We start from the raw sequence: 21246 nt of genomic DNA, 5'->3' as shown, positions 1-21246 counted from the left end.
AGCTCAGTACATCATGGAAACACATCCACGGACTCTGTCTACACTTCTTGCTGCTTCAATAATCAAAGACTTCACCAAATCTGGATATTCTCTTTTCTTTCTCCTCTAGTTGGACAGAAAATACAAAAGCCTGAAGCACATACCACCAGACTCAAGGACAAGCTTCTATTCAATTGTTATAAGACTATTATACAGTTCCGTACAACAACAAGATGGATTCACCTCACAGTCGACCTTGTTATGATTTTGCACTTCATTGCCTAATTGCACTGCATTTTCTGTGTAACTGTAACACTTTATTCTCCCTTTTTATTGTTTTATCTTGTACTGCCTCAATGCACTGTTGTAATGAATTGATCCGTATGAAAAAGATGCAGGACAGATTTTTCACTATTTTTCAATAATAGATTTACCAATCTAAAAAATTCTTGCAGGAAAATTAATTGTGTTCATAAATACATTTGTGAAAACAACCTACCAGTCTCTTAGAGTCATGGGACACTACAGCACCAAAACAGACCTTTGGCCCATCTATTCTGTGCCAAACTTTGCCTAGTCCCACCAACCTGCACCCGGATAATAGCCCTCCATACTCATCCCGTCCATGTACAATACTGTGCAAAAGTCTTGGCACATACAGTATATATGGAAATCAATTTCTCGAACTTCCAGTAATGTCCCCCCTTTTTTTTCACCTTTCCCCATCCCCGTTCCCTCTCTCACTTTATCTCCTTGCCCCCCTATTGCATCCCCCCTTTCTTTCTTCCATGGCCTTCTGTCCTCTTCTATCAGACCCTCTCCAGCCCTGTATCTCTTTCACCAATCAACTTCCCAGTACTTTACTTCACCCTCCCCTTCAGGTTTCACTTACCACCCTATGTTTCTCTCTCCCTCCCCCCACCTTTTAAATCCACTCCTCTGCTTTTTTTCTCTAGTCCTGCCAAAGGATCTTGGCCTAAAATGTTGACTGTACTTTTTTTTCCATAGACGCTGGCTGGCCTGCTGAGTTCCTCCAGCATTTGTGTGTGTTGCACATATATATCGCTAGGTTGCCTAAGACTTTTACATAGGACTGCAATAATTTTATGTATTGCACTGTACTGCTGCCAGAAAATGAAACCTCATGACAAATATGAGTGAAATAAACCTGATTCTGATATGGGTCTCTACAGACACTCTCCTGAGGTTATGGCCTGCTCCAGCTGCAGTGATGCCTGGCTTCATGTCTTTGTAAAACTTCAGTTCTGAATGCTATTTGCTTACATTATTGTCTGTATGATTTCTTTTTCTCTCTGAACACTGTGTGTTTGACCGTCTTTTTTTAAAAGGATTCTTTGGAGTTTCTTTGTTTTGTGGCTGCCGGTAAGGAGACAAATCTCAAGGTTATATAATGTATACATAGTTTGATAATAAATGTACTTTGAACTTCTGTGGACTGGGAGTGGAAATGGGGTAGGGAGAGGGGAATCATGGTTGGGAAAAGGGGAAGGGAGAGGAGAGGGAGCAGAAAACAGCAAAGAGACATTCTGTAATGATTGATAAACCAGTTTAGTTGGATTCAAATGACTTTACCAGGTGTCTCAGTGCTGGGTTGGCTTCCACTTGTGCCACCTCCCACCACTGGAAGCTCTCTGCCACCTGTCCCACCCCACCCCCGGGCATTCCACCTTTGCAATTCCCAACATCCTTTGAATATTATTAGAATCACAGAGCCCAGCAACACTGAAACAGGCCCTTCGGCCCTTCTAGTCAATGCCAACCTGTTTTTGTTTTTACTGCCTAGTTCCAACTACGTGCACCATAGCCTCCATACACCTCCCATCCATGTTATCACCCAAATTTCTCTTTAGTGTCTCAATCGAACCCACATCCACCACTTTCACTGGCAGCTGATTCCACACTCCCACCAACCTCTGAGTGAAGAATTCCCCTTCAGACTCCCCTAAAATAATTCACTTTCACCCTGAACTTATGTCCAATGTGGGGGTGAGTGGGAGGATGGGGTGGAGAGGGAAGACAGTAAGGGGAGGGGGTGGTTAACTGCAGAAAGGGAAACAGAGCAGAGAGTTTATACTTAATGTCTTTCAGGAAAAGTACTCGTTTGAACTTACTTGCTGCAAACCTACTATCCGTACCCTGTACATTCTCAACCAAATTATTGATCTAGATGACAAGTAGCAATGTTCAAAGTTCAAAGCAAATTTTATTATCAGAGTTCATATACGTCACCACATACAACCCTGAGATTCGTTTTCCTATAGGAACACTTAGCAAATCTATAGAATAGTGACAGGATCAGTGAAAGATCAAGTAGAGCATAGAATTCAATAAACTGTGTAAATGCAAATATAATTAAATATCAATGAATAATGATAGCAATGGGGTGTAACCTTGGGAAACCCCACTAGGCACGGGCCTTGAGTAAAAATAACCAGCCTCCCACCATCACTCTCTGCTTCCTACCATCAAGCCAACTGTGCATCCAGTTAGCCAGCTCTCCCTGGATCCCACATGATCTAACTGTCCACAGCAACTTACCATGCTAAACCTTATCAAAGGCCTCACTGATGCCCATATCGGCCAGAATCCTGGGACAGAGGTGTCACTGATCAGAGGGCATAGATTTAAACAGAGGACAAAGGGGTTTAGAGGGATCTGAGGAAGAGATTTTTCACTCAGATGGTAATTGAAATCTGGAACACACTGTCCGAGGTGGTGATGGAGGCAGGTCCCTTCACAACATTTACAAAGTGGGTGAGCATTGAAACTGCTGAGATACAGTCGGCTATGAACCAAGTGCTGATAAATGGGACCAGTGTCGACAGTGAATGGATGGTCAGAACAGGTACGGCCGTCCAAAGGCCTGTTTCCGTGCTGTGTGATCCGACACTCCAGACATGACAAATTAACGATGGTGGCACCGCAAGGCATTGATTTCAAAATTCCACACCCCTCTCCAATCTGAAATTGGACCAGACTGAACCCCTTTGTCACCACTGTAAATAACTTTGCTCCTGTTAGATTTACAAGTTCATTTTCTGCTCCACATTGACGAATACAGTACTGTGGAAAAATCTTAATAACTCTCTCCAAATATCTCTCAAATGTTGTAATCAAACCTATATCCACCACTTCTGCTGGCAGCACATCCCACGCTCTCAGCACCCTCAGAGTGAAGAAGTTCCTCTTCATTTTCCCCTAAAATATTTCACCTGTCACTTTTAACCTATGACCTCTACTTCTAGTCTCACCCAACCTCAGTGGAAAAAGCTTGCTTATATTTACCCTATCTATACCCCTATCAAATCTCCCCTCATTCTCCTATGCTCAAGGGAGTAAAATCCTAATCTATTCAAACTTTCCCTAAAACTCAGGTCCTTGTCCCAGAAACATCATTATAAATTTTCTCTGCACTCTTTCAATCTTGTTGATATCTTTCCTGTAGATTGGTGACCAGAACTGTAGACAATACTCCAAATTAGGCTTCAATAATGTCTTATACAACTTCAACATAACATCCCAACAACTGTACTCAATACTTTGATTTATGAATGCCAATGCATTAAAAGGTCTCTTTATGGCCCTCTTCACCTGTGATGCTCTTTTCAAGGAATTATGGATCAGTATTCCCAGACCCCTCAGTTCTACTACACTCCTCAGTGCCCTACCACTTACCATATAAGATTGACCCTGTTTTGTCCTCCCAAAGTGCAACACCTCACACTTCTCTGCATTAAATTCTAGCTGCCATTTTTCCAGCTGGTCCAGAACCTGTTACAGGCTTTGATAGTCTGCCTTGCTGTCCACTACGCCACAAACTTCGTATCATCCACAACTTTGGTGAGCTAGTTTAGTACATTACCACCCAGATCAGCAATATACGTGACCAACAACAATAGACCCAGCAGCGATCCCTGCAGCACATCACCAGTCACAGGCTAGTGGTCAGAGGCAACCATCTACCACCATTCTCTGGCTTCTCCCATGAAACCAATGCTTAAACCAAGGATGTTCTCCTGGCTGAGGTCTACATTATGAAAGTTCAGAGTCTTGGGTAAGAATTTAGGATTGAGAAAAAGAGAAAACTTCTTCTTCCAGAGGATGTTGAACCAATGGAAATCACAAACATAGAAGACACTGTATGTATTTATGAACAAATATTACTACATGGAAATGCATTAAAAGGCATGAAAAAGAGAGGTAATGTAATTTTGATAAAGATAACCATAAATCTTATTGAATATAACAGCAAACTTGAAGTTTTGAATGACCAATTCCCGCTCCTATATACTATGTTTCCCTTCATGAAAAGGTTGTGACTTCTCATCAATTCCAAGAATTCCACTAGCACTTTGACATATAGCTGGGGTAATATCTGCCTACTCAGTTGGATGTGAATCATCCTATTCACCATTTAACTAATAAGAAGGGATCAGAATCAAGATTTATCCTTCAGTTAATGATTTTTTACGACTTTTGTGTATTCTGAGAAACTCTTGTTACTGGCTTTAAAGCTGTAAACCTACTATTTCCTGCAAATTGGTTTTATTTCCAATTTGCAGCATCTGCAAAATTCTTTCGTGTCTTGTGTACAAATTGTCTATCTTGTCTGTCTGCAAAAGAAGAGTCAGTATTTCATAAATAATTCATTGTGCAGCATTTGTCAGTTTTCCGATGAAGTAAAAAATGTGACATGAATGCAAACTACTTCATACACATGCTTCTGATAATAATTACTTGTCAGATTCATAAATCAGGCTCCAAGTTTCTGTGGATTATTTTCAAAGTCATGAGAACATGGTGATCATCCAACATGATATCTAATGCACGATAAATTAATGTAATTATTATTTGATCAAAACACTAGCCCTTTCACAAATAGGATTTGTATGCAATTTTTAGTTGTGGATTTGGACTTCAGTCAAAGAAGATATTAACCAAAATTAGAGTACAATTCATTGGGCTAGCATCCTGACAAGCTAAGAGGATTGGTTAAAGGACAGAAAACAGAGGGTCGGAATTAATAGTTTTTAGGTCAGGAGGCTCCAAGAGATGGGATGCTGCAGGGGGCAGTGTAGGCTGTGAGCATGATGCATAGAATTTAGAGGGATATAGCAGAGCTAAATGTGTTAGCAGATATTTGATGGAATACAATATGGTAAAATGTAATGTAAATCTACTTCAGTTGAAAAGAAATATAAAGTTTTTTTACATATAGCAAGATATTTAATGGTGTTGTTGCTCAGAATGACCTGTGCATCTTTGTATACAAATTACTGAAAAGTAATATTTAAATTTAGCAGATAATTGGGAATGTAAATAGAATAATAGCTTTTATTGTGAGCATCTGGATAAAAAAAACAGAGATATTGCTTCAACTACATAGAGCCCCGGTGTGGCTACGTCCAGAATGTTGTGCAGAGATCTTCCCTCCTTGGACTCACTTTACACCACACGCTGTTGGAGCAGTGCTGCCAGGATAATCAAGGACACGACCCACCCAGCCAACACACTTTTCGTCCTTCTTCCCTCGGGAGAAGGCTCAGGAGTTTGAGGACTCGTATAGCCAAATTTGGGAACAGCTTCTTTCCAACTGTGATAAGACTCCCGAATGGATCCTGACCCAGATCTGGGCTGTACCCGAACCTGCCTCCCAGTTTTTTTTTGCACTACCTTACTTTCTCTTTTCTATTTTCTATTTATGATTTATAATTTAAATTTTTAATATTTACTATTGATTTGTACTCCAGGGAGCGCGAAGCGCAGAATCAAATATCGCTGTGATGATTGTACGTTCTAGTATCAATTGTTAGGCGACAATAAAGCATAAAGATGGTCTTCCTATCTTAGGAAGGATAAACTTGCAGCAGAGTGAGTATAGCAAAGGTTTGCCACATTAGTTGCTGGGTGGATTTTGCATACGGTAGGTGATAAAGCAGACTGTCTGTCTTCATTAGAATTTAGAAGAATAACAGATAATTTTATTAAATATAAAATATTTTTGAGGATTGACAGTGTAGATGTTGATCTTTCCCTTGGCTGAGGTGTCTAGAATGAGAGTCACAGTTTCAAGATAATGGGTCAGCCAAATGTGACAAGAATGACCTCCTCACAAAAGTACAGAATGTGAAAGGTAAGACACAAGGCTGAAGTAGTCACAACCATATTTCAGCTAGATATGCTAAATAACAGATTTGATGAGCTTCCTTCTAAGCGTCTGGTCAATTCAATTCACCTCAAGAAATGGCTAAGTACAAAAGCTATAGGACCCGATGACATCCCAACTGTAACACTGAAGACTTGAGCTCGAGAACTAGCAACATCTCATGTTAAGCTATTTCAGTAACGTTGTTACAATGACATTTATCAAAAAATATGAATAAATGTCCACAAAACAAAAAGTAGAAAAAAATCAATTTTAACTAAATTTCACCCAATATTTACTCTTAATCATCAGCAAAGTGAAGGAAGTTGTCAATGCCAGTATTAAAGTGACCCTTTTTCAATTATAGTCTTAAGATTGGGCAATAAATCCTGGCTTCACCACAAAAATGAATAAAATATTTCTTGCAAAAAAGGGCTGTGGAGAATCATTTGCAGAGTATATTCCAGACAGGTATCAACACGTTTTTTGGATTTTAACAGGATCAAGGATATGGGATTTGCGCAGGAAATTGACTGATGTAAGATCAACAGTAACTTTTGAATGGCAGAGTAGACACAAGGGGCCGAGGATCTTATTCTAGCTTCTATTTCTGATGCTCCTTGGTTTGCCCTGTCATGAACACTATATTTGTTCAAAAAAATCTCAAATTGTAACAGCAGTGAAGTAACAAATTATTTGTATATTAAGGCAAGACATTTCCAGTTATTACAGCAGTTCTTTAAGTTGCACAATTTACAACATTTTTACACCTTTGAAAACTTACTGGCTAGTTTTTGACTTCAACCATTTCATGGAGGGCCTAATTCAATGATTTGGGTAAGAAGATTAATTTTGCTTATGGTAATGTCAGCTTGAATACATGAGGGGAGGGGGGAAGTGGGCAGTGAAGAAATTGTTGGCATTTCTCTGAATGTCGTGAGAATCTTCTTCCCCTCTGCCATCTGATTCCTAAATGGACATTGAACTCTTGAACACTACGTCACTTTCTTAATATGTATTATTTCTGTTTTTTTGCACAATTTTTAATCTATTCAATATATGTATACTGCAAACACGAGAAAATCTGCAGGTGCTAGAAATTCAAGCGGCACACACAAAATGCTGGTGGAACGCAGCAGGCCAGGCAGCATCTATAGGAAGTACAGTCAACTTTACGGGTAAAGACCCTTCGTCAGGACTAATGGAAAAAAGAGATAGTAAGAGATTTGAGAGGGGGAGGGGGAGACTCAAAATGATAGGAGAAGATAGGAGGGGGAGGGATGAAGCCAAGAGCTGGGAAGTTGATTGGCAAAAGGCATACAAGGCTGGAGAAGTGGGAGTATCATGGGACGGAAGATCTTGGAAGAAAGAAAGGTGGGGGGAGCACCAGAAGAAGATGGAGACAGGCAAGGAGTTATTGTGAGAGGGAAAGACAGAAATAAATAAATAAATAAATTAAGGAACACATATCAAAGTTGCTGGTGAACACAACAGGCCAGGCAGCATCTCTAGGAAGAGGTACAGTCAACGTTTCGGGCCGAGACGTCGACTGTACCTCTTCCTAGAGATGCTGATGAAGGGTCTCGGCCCGAAACGTCGACTGTACCTCTTCCTAGAGATGCTGACGAGGGGTCTCGGCCCGAAACATCGACTGTACCTCTTCCTAGAGATGCTGCCTGGCCTGCTGCGTTCACCAGCAACTTTGATGTGTATTGCTTGAATTTCCAGCATCTGCAGAATTCCTCGTGTTTGAATAAATAAATTAGGGATAGAGTAAGAAGGGAAGGAGGGGCATTAACTGAATTTAGAGAAATTGATGTTCATGCCATCTGGTTGGAGGCTACCCAGACGAAATATAAAGTGTTGTTCCTCCAACCTGAGTGTGGCTTCATCTCAACAGTAGAGGAGGCCATGGATTTCTCTAACTTCTGTTAATGCCCCTCCTCCCCTTCTTACCCCATCCCTATTTATTTATTTCTCTCTTTCCCTCTCATGATAACTCGTTGCCTGTTCTCCATCTTCCTCCACCCTCCCCCTTTCTTTCTTCCAAGGCTTTCCATCCCATGATACTCCCCCTTCTCCAGCCTTGTATGCCTTTTGCCAATCAACTTCCCAGCTCTTGGCTTCATCCCCCCCCACCATCATTTCGGATCCCCCCTCCCCCTCTCAAATCTCTTACTATCTCTTTTTCCAGTTAGTCCTGACCAAGGGTCTTGATCTGAAACGTTGACTGTACTTCTTCCTATAGATGCTGCCTGGCCTGCTGCATTCCACCAGCATTTTGTGTGTGTTGTATGTATACTGTAATTGAATTATTATTATTTTTCATCTATATTATGTATTGCACTGAACTGCTGCTGCTCAGTTAACAAACTTCATGACACATGCCGGTGATAATAAACCTGATCCAGACCCAAAATGTTCACAATTCATTTCCTCTGAAAGATGCCTCTAGACCCACTGAGTTCCTTCAGCACTTTTTGTTCCAGTTTACACCACCTTCAATTTCAGGTTTTAGTTTTTTTTTGGGCGGAGGTAGTAAATTGTTTTTAACAATCTTATTTGAAAGCTGTCAAGCTGAAATAGAAACTTTGCATTTTACTTTTTGCCTCATTAAAATCTAAGAGTTTTGAGAATACGGTATTCAGCCATCCGTAAAGAACTCAGACTTCAATTGGTTGTGTTAGCTTGGACAAAGGTATTATTTCATAAAGCCGAATATTTCAGAAAGATATTTGGATATATTATCACCAATGGCTACGTCTTTCCGTCTCTGCCGTGAGTTGGACTGTGGTCGGATGCCGTGAGTCGGATCGGGTTGGGCAATTCACTCTTCACAGTCACCTTGACTCATAAACATCTCCTCCACCCTATCTTTGGAGCTTTGCATTTCTGGACGGCTGGATGTGCCGAACCATCAAGTCACCTCAGTGTCGGACTTCACTTCGAGACCGGCGAATGACCCCGTGCACAGCACAGCCAATCAGCGCCTGCACCCGTATCTCGTTCAGCTTTCTGCCCACAGCAATCGACCCTGGCAACAGAAATAGAACTACAGCTCCCGGCAGCCCCCACGAAACGTAGTCTATCACGTCTAGTCCGAGGGAAAACCGATTTCATTATTTTACCACTAGAAGCCCTGGGTGATAAAATCTATATTTGTGGGTTAAAACTAAAGTCTGGTTTCGTTGTTCCGCGAAGCGTCCTGTAATCTGAGAAAGTGACTATAATTTGGAGCAGGCCATGCAGACGCAGAAGGGCCATTTTACTGCGTGCGCTGATTGGTGGGCGGGCTATTTCCGGCCGGCGGGTCGGGGTGCCTCTGATGTCAGCAAGTTGAGATGAGGAGGTAGGAGAGAGAAAAAATACAGCGTCAGTGAGGCCCACAGGGGAAGGTACAGCGTAGCTACATCAGTCATGGAGCAGGAGTTCACGGAGATCGACAAAAACGGAAGCTGGTCGGCGCTTTATCAGGTGAGGGCGTTACGTGGGGCTGGGGCTGGGGCTTGAGTACGAAGACGGGCTGGTCACCCTTGATCCTCAGCTCTCGGGTGGTAGGTTCCCTGTAAAGAAGGACAGGCCGGGGGTCCGGAGTGCAAGCCGCGCCTCGGTGCCGTTACTGCAGGCGGATGCTAAAAGCATTATCTCCCGCCTGTATGTGTTTTGTGCAAGAGTGAGATGCTTGCGGATTGTTGAGGTCTCGTCCAATTAATTACCGCTGTTAGCAGCCACTTCTGCAAATTATTCAATAACCATTGCAACAAGAAGCTGCCACTGTTTCTTTGGTGATTCGCTGACTCGCACTGTTAATTTCTGACAAGCGGACTTGGATGTACTTACCGTTTGCCGAATCGCGACAATAGTTTTGCCTTTTGCATACTGAGTAAAGGATCACGAACTGTAACAATTGTTCTCTTGCTGCCTCAAACTTTTACCGCTGTATAACATCAGAGTTCATTTTTAACCGAATATTTTGCGATGATTGGTGTTGTATAAAGCAAGATAAAAGTTTTAAAATTTCTAATCGAATTTTGCCCTACAGCATCAGGGGTCGTCTCCACGACACACACGTTACTTTCCCGGTGACACTTGCCTTACTTTTTTATGTGAAACCGACCGCTGAGCTACAAAAATTTAATTGCTTTTCGTGAAAATGGAGTAATTGTTTAAATCTAATGTAAGACATAACGGTTTCCTGTTTCTGTAAGGTTCAAACTGGAAGAATAAATATCTAGGAAAATTGTACTTAATACGCAAGGCCCCAGAATTCACACTTGCCTCTATCTTGACTTTACTATATGTGCCTCTATGTATGTACGGGTCAGTATATTTAGAGCAATGATATTTAGAATTTTGCAGATATGCTGTGTTTCAGAGCAGTATCTAAGAGCTTTAATATATTTTCTGAAGTTGTTAATATAACATTCCAAAACTTTGTTCTATTTTCTGACACGAAGATACATGTACTTGTGATAATGATACTGAAAAATAGATTTAATGCCCTGAATTTTGGTGTAATTTGGACCATAAACTTCATAAGTTAAAATGGACCAAGAAATTTCATAACTCCTTGTTTTTGGAGGGGGGTATTTTTTTGTTTGCAGGCATCACCAATAACCTTCATTTGTTAAATCGATTTATAATATCTTAAACTGCTTTGCAGATGTATGAGCAAACATGGTGGGCCAAACGCAGATGTAATAAGCATTAATAATTATATTATTTACACTTAGATTATTTAGTTTAATAAACCTAAGACTATAGGAATAGTTAACAATATTTTCATGTACAGTGAAGGCTGGTAGCATGAGAAGAGATTAAACTTCTGTGAATTTTAGACAATAGTAGCATCTAGTAAGTCAATGAGAAATAGACAAGTATGTATTATTAAGAACTGAGGAAAGTTATAGAATCCAGTGAATCTGATTTCAGTGTCTTAGTTCCTTCCCTAACTATGGATTCATTAACAATTTCAATGCCAGATGAAGAAAGATGGTACATTCCAAAAGTCATTCTTTTTAAACAAAAAAGTGATATTTAATATATTCCTTTTTATAAGGTATATTTGTATTTTTTTTTCCTTGCAACATAGGAGGAGAGCATTTGGCCCATTAATCCCATTTCACTGTATATTTTCATATACATAGTAACAAATTTATCTATTAATCTTGCACCAATTTGGGTTGTGGGAGGGCAACCCATCTACTCACAGGTGAAGCGTGCAAACTTCCTATAGAGCTGGAGTTCTGTGGAGCAGCACTACACACTGTTCTACTGTGCTACCCTTGTTTCTTAGTTCTTGAAGATTTTCCCATACCAATTGTCTGGATTAATTCCAGCAGTTACATTACCTTTGGAATTGTGTAATCGTTAAGAGAAATGCAAAGTTTAAAATTTTATTTTGGAGTAAAACATCCTGGTAACAAATGTTTTTGTTCTTCCTTCTGCCCAATTCTAGTCAAATCCACTAATATATTTCATGATTAGCTGATAAATGTATTGAGTCAACCAGGTGCTGTCTAACTATTTAGCAATAAAACATCTTCATTTCTGTAACATTTAACATGGTTAATATAGTGATGTCATTTTAAAAAGGACAAGAACTTCAGAAAAAAGAATAATCAAAATGGGTTCACAATAAATTTATGCGGAAGAGGATTTGGTAAAATGTCAATAGATAATAGGATTAAAAATATGACAAATTTGAGCAGATTACTCATTACGTATCTGCCCCACTTACCATTCATTTTTTTAAAACTTTACTTTGGTATGTTTTTATGTGCCTTTATTGGGTGGGTATACTTCACACACCCTGCATCATAGCTCTATCTGCAGTTTTTAATGGTGGCCAAGACCCTATGTAACCTGCTTAAATCCATCATGTTTACAAACTTGTTTGTATTCTCTGCACTAATTTTATTGTGAGACCACCTTGATTATACCATTTTCCCAAACTCTCGTACTTTCTAAAGTTCTTTTGAATTTTGCTATTTTTAATTAGCTTTCACTTCAAAAAAAATTCTAATAGTCTTACCCAGGAGAGGAGTTTTTATTAGTAGCATTATTTATTGTTGGATGATATAGGAAATTGCATTTTTTTTCTAAGTGAAACAGGACAATTTTAGCATTGCAACACGAGCTGTCATTCTGTACTCTTTCAACCATTTGTTAATATAGATAACAAAATGCTTGGCTAATTTGTTTACAGCAGGAACTTGCCTGAACAGCATTCAGTGTGAGAGCTTGTCCAAAACTGCATTGACTAAGTCGCTTTGCCTTATCTAAATGTAGTTTGTTCAGAGAAAAAAAATCAATAATAGCAGATTAATCTAGGAAGCCTGTGAATGTCAAGCCATGATAGCTGAAAGGAAATCAAAATTTGGTGATGAGCAGCGATGTTACATGTAACACTTTGTGAAAAAAGATGGTAACATGTTTACTTTTAATTGTGACCAAAAACAGTTCTTCACATTGTGTTTATTCTAACCATGTGAATGAAACATATTAGTGCATTTTAATATATTTGTACATTATTGATCCCGGGGGAAAACCATTTTCCCCCGGGATCAATAAAGTATGACTGTTAACATCGTGGGGCCCTATTCTTGCGTTTCTGTTGCCACCTCAAATTGTAACAGATAGTCCTGGAATCATTTTCTTATTCACAGTTCATTATGGGTATGTTTTTCATCCAGATCATTCTCAAAAGCCAAGAGTTTATTTTGTTTGTCTTTTAGGTCTGTTAGGTAGGTTAACATTTTGCTATTTTTCTGAGTAAACTAGATTTTTTTTTCAAAAGGAACTCCAGAGTTGTGTCCTGATGGCAGTGTATATCTAAGTGTATTCACCTAGAAGCACAGCTTTTTGTTGAGACTGGCTAACTTCTATGTCTTCATTTGACTCTATCATGGAAATCAATTCCTTTCCTAAAGGTCAAATAAAACTCAAACATAAAAAATGCCATTCCAATCAGTAGCTATGGTTCCTACATGTAGATCTGAATTCACAATTTCTATGCAAAGGACACGCGTAGTGGTGAAGAATGGTGGGAATATACCCATAAATCCCGGAATTTGTATCTCTCCTGTGGGTTCTAGAGTGGGAGATGGTCAGAGGGAGGTAATGATCCTTGGGGAGAAACTTGGCCTTGAAAACATAAACTTGGGGGTTTCAAGAGCCAAATGTTGGCTAGCCTTCACAAAGATAGTGGACTTGGGTAACATATGCCTGCATTTGGTATGTTATAGCAATTTGCTTTTTTTCTAATATAGCAAACATCTGAAGTCAGAATGGAGGCAATAACTAAATGTTGTAATGCAAGGCTAAAAAGGGGTTGAAGAGGTGTCCTGGAAAAAAGGGGCTAGGATGCTGCAGAGATTTGGAATGGGAATTCTAGAATTTGAGGGTTGGGAAGTTGAAGGTAAGGCCGTCCATGGTGAAAGTATTTAAATATGAGCATGGTCATAGAGGGTGGCTGCAGAAGATAATAGACAAGGAAGAGCAAGCTATGGCAGGAAGATCTGTTTGCTGACTTCAGCTCCAGAGACCTGGGTTCAATCCTCACTTCAAGTGCTGTATATCTGAAATTTTCATGTTCCCCTTGTAACTGTGTTTTTCCTAGCTGCTCTGGTTTACTTTCCATGTCCACTGCAAATTCCCCTATCTGAAGGTGAATGGTAGAAGCTGCAGGGAATTGGTGACATTATGGTGAGAATTTACCAAAAAAAATCAGTATAAATGGTGGTTGATTGGTGGCATGGACTCAGTGGGTTGAAGAGCCTGTTTCTGTACTGTCATTTTGACACAAAGGAATTTGAAAATGAGTGAGTTTTAAAAATTTGAGGTGCAAGTTAATTGGGAGCAAATCTGTTGTGGTATGATTTTTGTCTTGAACATGTATTGGGGTTATTAGTCTAAGCCTTTAGATTACTTATCCATTTTAACTATAGTGCTAATGTTCCCATGGCATCCCTCCCCCAGCCATGTTTGTTCCATAATTCATTGTCAAAAGAAGGAAATCTACTGAGTTAATACTCACCTGTGCTACCACTTTGCAATGTTTACTGGGTATTCTGGTACACTTATTCAAAAGTGATAGCACAAACAAACATTAATTCTTGTCTATTGAAGCCATAATGGTAGTTATTAATGCCCTAAATATCTCTTAATCTGTTGCAGCATGTTTGAAACATCAGTCCCAGCAAATTGTATTTTGGCAGTCTTTTGTTTACCCAAAATTTCAACTGAATTTACTTAGATATTTCTGGAAAAGGCAAGTTGCTCATCTCTTCACTTGTGCAAAAACTTGGGAAAATGTTAATTCAAAATAAGTACCTTCGCTCTTACCCCATTTGACTTTTGCTTCCTTCCCCCTCATTTAGTGATGTGAAACTTTGTTTTTAAAGTGTTAATGCTCACATGAAAGTTCTGTGCTTTTTTTTTCCAAATCTTTCCCTTTCAGTTTATACTTCATTTTAGGATTTCATGTTTGCACAGTATGTGACACAAGTTTCTTATTTTAATCCTTATTTGCGGAGGCAATTGTTTTTTGTGCTGATCCCATATCCCTTATAGTAAAAAAGATATTAGTCCTTATCTTGAATATACTCCATGACTGAGCTGGTATGTGCCCCTTGGGTAGTGATTCCTATCCTGTTTGTCATTATAGGTGCTCTCTCTTACACCAAATTTGAAGATAGAATGTAATATTAATGGTGAGACTCTTTGCAGTGTGGAGGATCAGCAAGATCTTGGGGTCCATGTCCATAGGACACTCAAAGCTGTTGCACAGGTTGACAGTGTTGTTAAGAAAACATATCATGTGTTGACCTTCCTCAACTGTGGGATTGAGTTCATGAGCTGTAATGTTACAGCTATATAGGACCTTATTTAGACCCCACTTGGAGTGCTGTGTTCAGTTCTGGTCACCTAACTACAGGAAGGATGTAGATACAATAGAGAGAGTGCAGAGGAGATTTACAAGGATGTTGCCTGGATTGGAGTGCATGCGTTATGAGAATAGGTTGCGTGAACGTGGCCTTCTTTTCTTGGAGTGACGGTGGATCTTACAATAGAGGTTTATGAGAAGACGAGAGCTATTGATTGTGTGGCTAGCCAGAGGCTTTTTCCGAGGGTTGAAATGGCTAACATGAGGAATCATAGTTTTAAGGTGCTTGGAAGTGGTATAAGGGGGATGTCAGAGGTAAGTTTTTCACACACTGTGTGAAGTGCACTGCCAATGACAGTGGTAAAGGCAGACACAATAGGGTCTTTTAAGAGACTCTTGGATAGGTACATGGAGCTTAGAAAAATGGAGGGCTACGCAATAGGGAAATTGTAGGCAGTTTCTGGAGTAGGTTATGTGGTCAGCACAACATTGTAGGCTAAGTTGCCTGTAATGTGCTGTAGATTCTGTTCTATGTTCAAACAGGATGCCACCAACTCAGTAGTTATCCTGTCAAGCCCATTAAGAATTTTATTCATTTCTTCCTTCTTTCTTTTTCAATCTTTTTTATTGAGGTTCAAATTGATAAGCATAACAATGATAATGATACAAAGAGATTGGGATTACATTAATAACGGTTAATGTATACAAACACAGACTCCAAGTAACATATTTAATTTAAGCCTCCCAATCTCTTAATAACTGAACATGAAAAAGATTCAAAAAAAGTTTTTACCTCCTACACTTTAAAAAAAAACAAAACAAAGATTGGGCTGCCATATTTCATCAGTTAAGATCATTATTTGTCATTAACTCTGCTCCTCTATACACAAACAAAAAATATTAAAAAGGATTCGGAAAAGGTCAACTTACATCATATGAAAATGTTGAATAAATGGCCTCCAAGTTTCTTCAAATTTAACCGAAGGATCAGTGGTACCACTCCTAATTTTTTCCAAGTTTAAGCATGTTTTAGTTTGGGGAAAACCATTGAAATGTAGTAGGGGGATTTGAATCTTTCCATTTAAATAAAATGAATCTTCTGGCTATTAATGTAACAAATGCAATCAAACGACAAGCTGAAGGGGATAAATGACTAAAGTCTATCATTGGTAATCCAAACATTGCAGTAATAGGATGAGGTTGTAAACCAATACGCAAAACTACTGAAATAATATCAAACAACAGGAATTCTGCAGATGCTGGAAACTCAAGCAACACACATCAAAGTTGCTGGTGAACGCAGCAGGCCAGGCAGCATCTCTAGGAAGAGGTACAGTCGACGTTTCAGGCCGAGACCCTTCGTCAGGACTACCTGAAGGAAGAGTGAGTAAGAGATTTGAAAGGGGGAGGGGGAGATCCAAAATGATAGGAGAAGACAGGAGGGGGAGGGATGGAGCCAAGAGCTGGACAGGTGATTGGCAAAAGGGGATACGAGAGGATCATGGGACAGGAGGTCCGGGAAGAAAGACAAGGGGGGGGGGGCGGGGACCCAGAGGATGGGCAAGAGGTATATTCAGAGGGACAGAGGGAGAAAAAGGAGAGTGAGAGAAAGAATGTGTGCATAAAAATAAGTAACAGATGGGGTACGAGGGGGAGATGGGGTCCTCTACTGTAAAGATGAAGCCACACTCAGGTTGGAGGAACAACACCTTATATTCCGTCTGGGTAGCCTCCAACCTGATGGCATGAACATTGACTTCTCTAACTTCTGTTAATGCTCCACCTCCCCCTCGTACCCCATCTGTTACTTATTTTTATACACACATTCTTTCACTCTCCTTTTTCTCCCTCTGTCCCTCTGAATATACCTCTTGCCCATCCTCTGGGTCCCCCCCCCCCGTCTTTCTTCCCGGACCTCCTGTCCCATGATCCTCTCGTATCCCCTTTTGCCAATCACCTGTCCAGCTCTTGGCTCCATCCCTCCCCCTCCTGTCTTCTCCTATCATTTTGGATCTCCCCCTCCCCCTCCAACTTTCAAATCCCTTACTCACTCTTCCTTCAGTTAGTCCTGACGAAGGGTCTCGGCCTGAAACGTCGACTGCACCTCTTCCTAGAGATGCTGCCTGGCCTGCTGCGTTCACCAGCAACTTTGATGTGTGTTGAAATAATATCAAAAACGTCTTTCCAATATTTTTTCCAAAAGAGGACAAGACCAGAACATATGTGTCGAGGAAGCTACCTCAGAATTACATCTGTCACAGACAGGATTTGTATGACCATAAAAATGAGTTAACTTACCTTTGGACTATGAACCACCTTAAATTGAATCAAAGTGTGTCTAGCACACATTGAAGAAGTGTTAACTAGTTGGAAAATTTTCTCCGATTTCTCTGTGGGTTCTCTTTCCCATTCATTCTTAAGTTTATCAGACATACCTAAATGTATTTTTGTAAGTAAATCATAAACAATTGCTATTAAACTCTTCTGATACGGGTTTAAACTTAAAATATTTTCTGTAATTAATTTCATTTATTCATTTCAATGAAATCATCCTTCACTTTTATAAATGAGATATTGGCCTGCTTGGTTTCTCCTCATAACAAACTGCAGTCTGAAAAACCATTCTGATGAATCTTCTCTGCATTCTCCACAAGTATGGTTTTTTTTTCTTGGATAGGAGACCAGACCTATAAGCAGTATTCCAGAATGTAATGTTTCTATCATTGTACTCAAATACACTTGCAGTAAATACATACTTTTTCCCTTTTCAGGATTGCTTACTGAATTTGTATATTTTGTGCTTTCTGTACCTTTTAATCTCTCACCATTCAAAAAAGACCTCTGCTTTTCTGTTTTCTCCAGCAAAGTGAATGACCTTGCATTTCTCCATTTTGATTAATATGGCTCATTAAAATAACTTTTTACTGAGAACATTTAGATATAGAAAACATACATAGAAAATAGGTGCAGGAGTAGGCCATTCGGCCCTTCGAGCCTGCACTGCCATTTATTATGATCATGGCTGATCATCCAACTCAGAACCCCACCCCAGCCTTCCCTCCATACCCGCCGACCCCCGTAGCCACAAGGGCCATATCTTACTCCCTCTTAAATATAGCCAATGAACTGGCCTCAACTGTTTCCTGTGGCAGAGAATTCCACAGATTCACCACTCTCTGTGTGAAGAAGTTTTTCCTAATCTCGGTCCTAAAAGACTTCCCCTCTATCCTCAAACTGTGGCCCCTCGTTCTGGAATTACGTTCTGAATATAATTACATTTGGGTAGATTTGGGGAAATCCGTGATGCCAGAGATGACACACCTCATTTAAAGATTTTTTTGTTTAATTTTGTTTGTTATGAAGACTTACTGTTTTTGATTGAAGTATATTTTAATTGGGTTTGCTATGTTTCTCTGGTCCAAAGCCAAAAGGAAGCTGTTGCTTGGCATTACAAGAAAGCTGTATGCTACCTTAGGTATGCTGTCAAGTGTTTTTGGGGAAGGGGGGGAGAAAAGGTATTTGTTTCTGTTGTATTGGAGAAGGGACAGATGCTAAATAAATACATTTTACTCACTTTCTAGCCCTCCATGCCTTCCAAAGTAACTGTTTTTCCAGGCTTTGGGGTGGGGAAAGTAACAGGCCAGATGGTCTGCTCCTGCTTTTATTTCATATGTTCCTAAGTAAGAACTCAAATGCAGCATTAGTGACTAAATTTTGTAATGAGTAAATCCTACAATTTTTAACAATGAGGTTATTTATTGTCATTCATTCAAGTTCTTCATCATACTTTAGTTGACATCTTGAGTAATGATTTGATGCTTTGAACATTCCCCCCCCCCTCCAAAAGTAATTGTAAAATTTACAAATGGGGACACTTTTGTGTTCATTTGCTGTAGTACTTTGGATTGCCATGGCCCCTTTAGAGATTTGTACATCGCTTCTCTGCAGGTGACTTTGGTACTACTTGGGAGTGAAGAAAGCTTTTTATACATTGGTCTTCATCAGTCATTAGGGCATTAAATATAGATATTAGGAAGTCATAGTGCATTTGTACAGGACACTGAGGCTGCACAAAGTATTGTGTTCACTTTTGGTCACCCTGCTATAAGATATGTTATTCAACTGGAAAAAGTGCAGAAAAGAGTTACAAAGATGTTTCCAGGACTTGGGTTGAGTCTTAGGGAGAGATTGTTCAGGTTAGGACTTCATTCCTTGAGATGTAGGGGACTGAAAAGTGATCTTTTTATATATAGAGATGCATTAAATCATGGTAGAGCATGGGAGAATCAAGGAACTAGAGGGCAGAGGTTTCAGGTGAAAAAGGAAAAATTTAATAGGAGCAACCTTTTTTACACAAAGAATGAAATCTATATGGAATAAGCTATGTTCTAAATAAGAAATTTTCGAACGAAAGAAGGGCACTACCGTGGCTGACAAGTGAAGTCAAAGCCAAAGTAAAAGCAAAAGAGAGGGCATGCAAAGAAGCCAAAGCTAGTGGGAAGATGGAGGATTGGGAAGCTTTTAAAAACTTGCAGAAGGAAACTAAGAAGGAAAGGATGAATTATGAAAGGAAGCTGGTGACTAATATCAAAGAAGATACGAAAAGCTTTTTTAAGTATATAAAAGGTAAGAGAGTTGAGGGTAGATGTAGGACCAATAGAAAATGATGTTGGAGATATTGTAATGAGAGATGCAGAGATGGCAGAGGAACTGAATGCATATTTTACATCGATCTTCACAGTGGAAGACATCTGCAGTATACCAGACATTCAAGAGTGTCAGGGAAGTGAAGTATGTGCAGTGAAAATTACGACTGAGAAGGTGCTCAGGAAGCTTAATGGTCTGAGGGTAGATAAATCTCCTGGACCTGATGGAATGCATCCTCGTGTTCTGAAGGAAGTAGCTGGAGATATTACGGAGACATTAACAATGATCTTTTTGTTTGCACTCTGACTACATCTTCACCTGTTGGCATGCCTGTATGTTCCTTTTGCATGCTGTGGAGCAACCAATGTGCTTTTGTACTGAGGCGTTGGCAGTCCATTCAAGTAATGTTAAGGCAGTCATTTATTTCTCTAAGTAAAACTATACTGGCGTACATTTGAGGAAGAAAACTAAATTTTGTGTTGTGTGGGATCCTGAATACTGAGCTCTGCCTATAGAGAATGATCTGTTGTGATTTTTTTTTGATACATGAATGTTCTTGCTGAACTAAACAGTGAAGTCTGAACAAAGAATTTAGTTGGAAAAAGTTTTGGTTAAAGGTGAGCCACAAGTTTAGGAATTGTGAATAACCATGAATTTTAATAAACATTTTGGAGTGGTAAAGTGGAGTGAAATTTTGAATGTGAAAAATAACTTCCATCTGATAAGGCCTGAAGTTAACTTTAAAGTGCAAATTGCTGCTTTAGCTATTTTAGAACCTCAAAAATATATGCCTTTTTTAAAATTCATTGTAATCTGGCTGACATTTTAACTAGGCTTCTGTTACGGATAAGGGAAGAGAGGAAGGCTGTAGCCTTTATCCTTTTTGTTGGTTGTCATGTGCACGGATACTACTTTGAGATTAATTGTTGCCTCTTTCCCATTTCAGCTGTAAGTTTCTTTGAGCACTACTTTTTAATAAAACTACGACTAAAGAAAGGGTATATCGCTGTTGACTCTTGGCAATTTTTATCAATGCACCATAGAAAGCATGCTATCTGGAGCTAGCAGCCAAATTGTGTGAATGGGATAGGTCAATGTTTGTTTTATTATGCATTGAGGGAGTTATTTGGCCCCTACTCAGTAACCCACTGTTGCATGTAGAGAACTTCACAGGAGATATGGTCCAGATGTCATATAGCTGTTCTGTTACTCATCAACCTAAAACATTTCTTCACAAATGCTGCCTGACTTGTATATATCTGACATTTTTGTTAATTTTCCTTTGTTTTTGCTTGTTACACATAGTCTTGACATTCCTGATTATGATACTATACCACTACTTAAGGGGAAGTGGCAACCCAAGTAAAAATTTAGATTATGTAACTGGGAAAAGGTCGTAATGTTACAGCCTTTCATCCCTGCCAGGTGTTAATTTTTGCTCATTGGCAAATGCTTTGCAATAATCTTGTGAAAGAGTGTTCTTCTCCACCCCATAATCTTGCACATTTCTGACATTTTGGTATTTTTAATTTTAAGTGTGGACTGTTTGGGAAATGTTTCTTCAATT

The 21246-nt window shown here is 39.5% G+C and overlaps 1 protein-coding gene across 1 annotated transcript in view; it reads left to right on the top strand.

The window, feature by feature from the left end:
• The first annotated feature begins 9443 nt into the window (after positions 1-9443).
• Positions 9444-21246, top strand: part of LOC140186124 (tyrosine-protein phosphatase non-receptor type 1-like) — a 99921-nt gene continuing 88118 nt past the window's right edge. Inside the window, exon 1 of the mRNA XM_072240030.1 lies at positions 9444-9619. Coding sequence (XP_072096131.1) covers positions 9563-9619 — 57 coding nt within the window. The 5' untranslated portion in view covers positions 9444-9562. The remainder of the gene's footprint in view (positions 9620-21246) is intronic.

The sequence above is a fragment of the Mobula birostris genome, chromosome 2 (assembly GCF_030028105.1).
Source record: "Mobula birostris isolate sMobBir1 chromosome 2, sMobBir1.hap1, whole genome shotgun sequence".
Taxonomy (NCBI): domain Eukaryota; kingdom Metazoa; phylum Chordata; class Chondrichthyes; order Myliobatiformes; family Myliobatidae; genus Mobula; species Mobula birostris.
The sequence above is the reverse complement of the archived record's forward strand: the minus strand, read 5'-3'. Positions and strand labels throughout refer to the sequence as shown.